Below are 5,254 nucleotides of genomic sequence, written 5' to 3' on the forward strand. Positions count from 1 at the left end.
AAAAAAAAAAAAAGAAAAAAATTTTTTTAAATTTCCATTTATATTGGCTCGGTGCCTATAGCTCAGGGGCTAGGGCACTAGCCACATGCACCAGAGCTGACGAGTTCAAATCCAGCACGGGCCTGCCAAACAATGACAACTACAAACAAAAAATAGCTAGGCGCTGTGGTGGGCGCCTGTAGTCACAGCTACTTGAGAAGCTGAGGCAAGAGAATCACTTAAGCCCAAGAGTTTGACATTGCTGTGAGCTGTGATGTCATAGCACTCTACCAAGGGTGACAAAGTGAGACACTGTCTCAAAAAATACATAAATAAAAATAAAATTCCATTTATATAGCCTGCATGCCACCACCTGTAATCCTAGCATGCTGGGAGGCAGAGGTGGGTAGATTATTGTTCGAGCCCAGGAGTTTGAGATTGCTGTGAGCTAGGCTGACTCCATGGCACTCTACCCAAGGCAATAGAGAATCAGTCTCAAACAAACAAATAGACAAAAAAGGCCAGGTGGGGTGGCTCATGCCTGTTATCCTAGTACTTTGGGAGGCTGAGACAGGTGGATAGCTTGAGCTCATGAGTTTGAGACCTGCCTGAGCAAAAGTAAGATCCTGTCTCTGAGGCAAGAGGATGGCTTGAGCCCAAGAGATGGAGGTTGCTGTGAGCTATGACACCACAGCACTCTACCTAGGGCAATAGCTTTAGACTCTATCTCAGAAAAAAAAAATTTATACAAAGTACAAAAAGAGAAAAAGCTAATTTATGTCATTACAAGTCAAGACTATGGGTATCCTTGGAGGGATTAGGAACTGGAAGCATGCCTGAAGGGCACTTTCAGGGTGCTGGTAAGGCTCTGATCTAGGTGTTAGTTACATGAGTATTTTCAGTTTGTGAAAATTCATTGAACTATATACTCAATGCTATGTGCCATTTTCTGTATTTGTTATGTCTCAATTACATTAAAACATAAAGGTAAAAAAGAGATGATTTCCAGATAAGGAAGCAGTGTTGGTGGGGGCAGGGTCAAAACAATGCTGGAGCCAGGGCAGTGGAAGAATCATAGGTTATTCTAGCACAGGGACAGGGTAACATGTGAGGAGCCTGCACCAGCATCTCAAATAGGAGAGCACAATCATTACTCACTGGAAACGGAAAACTGCTTGCGGGAGTTTGCAGATGCAGGCAACTCCACCTCCATGTCATTCTCCTGAGTGGTGATGCAAACCTCTGGGACAGTTGACATGCGAGTAGAGCGGCTTCGAAGACCTAAAGAACCGAGGGCAGCACCCAGTCAGTGCTATGTGATCAGGAGGGCCAATGGAGGAAGGGGGAGAGTGATGAGGCAAACCTCAAAGGCTCTGTACGAGATGGGTCCTAGCCAGCACATGGAATGGGACTGCTGCCATTCCCACGTCTCCTGCAGGCCCTTATGGTACACCTAGCAAGGGCGGGCAGCACACCATCCAGGCCCAGCTCAGGCTTGTGATGGCACCACATCTACCTAGGGCCCCTAGAACCTAAAGCTCTAGTCAAATATTCTCTAGGTCCTTGAGGTAGCTGGATCTCGCCAGGGCAAAAGATAACTACTAAGCCTACATAGCTGTGCAGGTTCACCTGCCTTGTACAGCTGGCTCTGAATAATAAGCTGGGTTTCTAGCTGGGCACTGTGGTAGGTACCTGTAGTCCCAGCTACTCAGGGCTGAGGTAAGAGGATCACCTGAGCCCAAGAATTTGGGCTGCTGTGAGCTATGATGATGCCATGGCACTCTACCCCAGTCTCAAAAATAAATAAGCTGGGTTTCTTGGACAGTTTATGCTTACAGCCACCACCTCTGGTCACAGTCCATCACATAGCCACTATAGGTTTATACTAACTACTGCAGAGAAAGACCAGCCTTCTCCTAGACCACAAGACCTTGATATTATTCTTCCCTACCCTCACCCCCCATTCTTCACAGCACTTCTAAGCTGCACAAATTTAGGTATCTGCCTTTCTCAAAGCCTCATTCCAAGGCACACTGTTCTCGAGAGAAGGCTGAGCCCTGAGGAAAGAAAACAAGTCTGTCAGTAGCTGATTCCTGCTCTCTTCAGCACCAGGCTAGGGATGCTATAGGAAAGCTTTCTAGGCCAGTCAGTAAATTTTTCAAATATACAAGGTCCCTTAGAGATTGGCCTAATCTTTGGTTAGATTCTTTGTCACTCAGAAAAGATACTTGGAACACAGGGCAAGACTCAGCGCACATAGAAGCCACCTGTGAAGTGCAACAATGAGTCTATTTCTCAGCTTCCACAACTCTTGAGCCCTAGGAACATCATTCCTGACACAAACTCCATGACACAATCCGGTAGAAATCCAGTTACCTTCTTTTGGAGCAGGAATTTTGGAGTTGACCGATCTACGTTTTTGTTTCTGAAAAACAAAACAAACCATTACAACATAAGAATCTTATCAATTCTCAAGGACCTAGGTGCTGGGCTGAAGTCCCAGGCAGTTCCAGAAAATAAATCAGCAAAGAGTCAATAAGCAAAGTGAATCATCTGGGGCACTGGCAATAGCCAGGTGACAGGCACCTACCTGGACTGTTACATCTTCCTGCAGGGGCAGATTATCCTTCGGATGTAAGGGAAGAAGCTGTAAGAGTTCTGGGTTTATTGAAGCCACATCCCCAAAATCAATCTGCAAAGAGCAAGTGAAAGTTTCAGTGAAACTTAACATGTTCAATCCAAATACATCTCTGCATCCAAGCCTATCCCAGATTCAAACTACCAACTTTAAGTTCTAAATGTGAATAACTATAAACAAATAGTTATTCCTTAGTAATGATTTACCATCTAGGTGGATATGGGTTTCTGATTTCCAGGCCAACGGCAGCTGTCAGTGATGAGAATGAGGTGAAGAGAAGCTGACAGGCAAGCAAACAGGTAGTCCACAGTAGATCTAGGCCACTTGGCTCCCCTACTCTTCTGGGGAGGGGGGGTCTTGCTGGGCACAGCACCCCAAGCACCTCTAGCTAGCTGACACAGAGGAAATAATTTCAAACTGCCTGGTGATAGTCAAAACGGATGGCCCTTCAAGATCTTATGGGCAAGGACAAGTTCCCAACAGCTGCTACTTAACCCTAAGTCTACCTACATTTTCTATTGGCCCCCGAAACTTCTTCCCCAGTTATAGCTTCCTCCTCATGCCTTACCTATGTCCTGTTCACACCCCCAGTGAGGTCACAATTCTGGGTTTACATCATCAGAGTCCTGCAATCTTCTAGGAACAATTCAAACTTCACAGTTCAAATACACCAAATTAGTTTTGGTATTTCATTTTGGTATTTCAAAATGTGACAGAGCTGGTTCGGCGCCTGTGGCTCAAGTGGCTAAGGCGCCAGCCACATACACCTAAGGTGGTGGGTTCGAATCTAGCCCGGCCTGCCAAACGATGGCTGCAACCAAAAAAAAAAAAAAATAGCTGGCGTTGTGGCGGGTGCCTGTGTCCCAGCTACTTGGGAAGGTGAGGCAGGAGACTCACTTGAGCCCAGGAGTTGGAGGTTGCTGTGAGCTGTGATGCCACAGCACTCTACCCAGGGGGACAGCTTGAGGCTCTGTCTCAAAAAAAATAAAAATATGTGACAGAGCTGAAGGATGTACTCCAGGATGACAATTTTATTGCCTAGATATGCAACTAGCATATTTACTATGTAGCCTATGCAAACTTTAATTAGGCATCAGTAAGTTAGAGTGTGGGGAAAAATATTCAATGTTGGAGGTTGCTGTGAGCTCTGTGATGCCATGGCACTCTACTGAGGGTGATGGAGTAAGACTGTCTCTACAAAAAAAAACCCAAACATACACATAACCCTGGCCTTGGTGAGCTCAAATTCTTTTTTTTTTTTTTTTTTGAGACAGGAGCCTCAAGCTATCCCCCTGGGTAGAGTGCCGTGGCATCACAGCTCACAGCAATCTCCCAACTCCTGGGCTCAAGCGAGTCTCCTGCCTCAGCCTCCCGAGTAGCTGGGACCACAGGCGCCCACCACAACACCTGGCTATTTTTTGGTTGCAGCCGTCGCTGTTTGGTGGGCCCGGGCTGGATTCGAACCCACCACCTTGGGTGTATGTGGCTGGCCCTTACGCACTTGAGCCACAGGCACCAAGCTGGTGAGCTCAAATTCTAATGGAGAAGTTAAATGCACAAAAGAATAGACATCGAAGTGTAACTGGCTTCATAAAGAAAACCTTTTTTATGTGGGTATTTTTTAATAGTTCTCTTATGTTTCAAGTCCTCAGATGAGTAAGAATTGCTAACCAGAACTTTCTTTAACATTCCTTTTTGAGTTTCTTTCCTAAGAATGGCAGAACCTCCTTGCAGCTATAACTACAGAGCCTCACACCACTTGGTTGTCCAGAAAAGACAAACAATATGCTGCCACAGATTGTGCCCAAGGATTCACTGAACCTGCATACAATGCTGAAAGAATGACCAATATTGGCTTGTTGCCTATACCTCAGTGGCTAGGGTGCTGGGCACATACAAGGGAGCTGGCGGGTTCAAACCTAGCCGGGGCCTGCCAAACAACGACAACTACAACCAAAAAATAGCCAGATGTGTGGTGGGCGCCTATAGTCTCAGCTACTTGGGAGGCTGAGGTAAGAGAATCACTTAAGCCCAAGAGTTTGAGGTTGCTGTGATCTGTGACACCACAGCACTCTACCAAGGGTGACATAGTGAGACTATCTCAAAAAAAAAAAAAAAAAAAACACCAATATTAACCCCTAGCTCATTATAATACTAAAAACCCTGTCCTGAGAGGGACGTATCCACCATTTTTTATTCCTATGTGAGATGTATGTACTAGCATGATTTCTCACTGCACTTTTCGTGCCCTATACTCCACCCCAAACGTGTAATTATGTTCACTCTCCTTATGCATTATTCATTTTCACTTTTTTATTTTTTTTTGTTTAGAGACAGAGTCTCATTTTGTCACCCTTGCTAGAGTGCTGTGGCATCACAGCTCATAGCAACCTCCAGCTCTTGGGCTTAGGCAATTCTCTTGCCTTAGCCTCCTGAGTAGCTGGGACTATAGGTGCCTGCCACAAGACCCGGCTATTTTTTTGGTGCTATTTGGTCAGGGCCAGGTTTGAATCTGCCACCCTCGGTATATAGGGCAGGTGCCCTACTCACTGAACCACAGGTGCCGCCCTATTAATTTTTCACTTTCATAAAAAAAAAAAAAACCCTGTGGGCTCGGCGCCTATAGCTCAACTGGCT

General features: G+C 45.7%; 1 protein-coding gene across 1 annotated transcript in view; it reads right to left on the minus strand.

Annotated features, from left to right (window-relative positions):
* Positions 1-3,215, minus strand: part of KIF2C (kinesin family member 2C) — a 20,223-nt gene extending 17,008 nt beyond the window's left edge. The window contains exons 1-4 of the mRNA XM_003801193.2: positions 2,824-3,215; positions 2,570-2,671; positions 2,356-2,404; positions 1,138-1,260 (exon numbers count right to left, since the gene is read on the minus strand). Of these exons, the coding sequence (XP_003801241.1) occupies positions 1,138-1,260; positions 2,356-2,404; positions 2,570-2,671; positions 2,824-2,826 (277 nt within the window). The 5' untranslated portion in view covers positions 2,827-3,215. The remainder of the gene's footprint in view (positions 1-1,137; positions 1,261-2,355; positions 2,405-2,569; positions 2,672-2,823) is intronic.
* Between the last annotated feature and the right edge of the window lie 2,039 nt (positions 3,216-5,254).

The sequence above is a fragment of the Otolemur garnettii genome, unplaced genomic scaffold (assembly GCF_000181295.1).
Source record: "Otolemur garnettii isolate 467f Iridium unplaced genomic scaffold, OtoGar3 scaffold00202, whole genome shotgun sequence".
NCBI classification, from domain to species: Eukaryota; Metazoa; Chordata; class Mammalia; order Primates; family Galagidae; genus Otolemur; species Otolemur garnettii.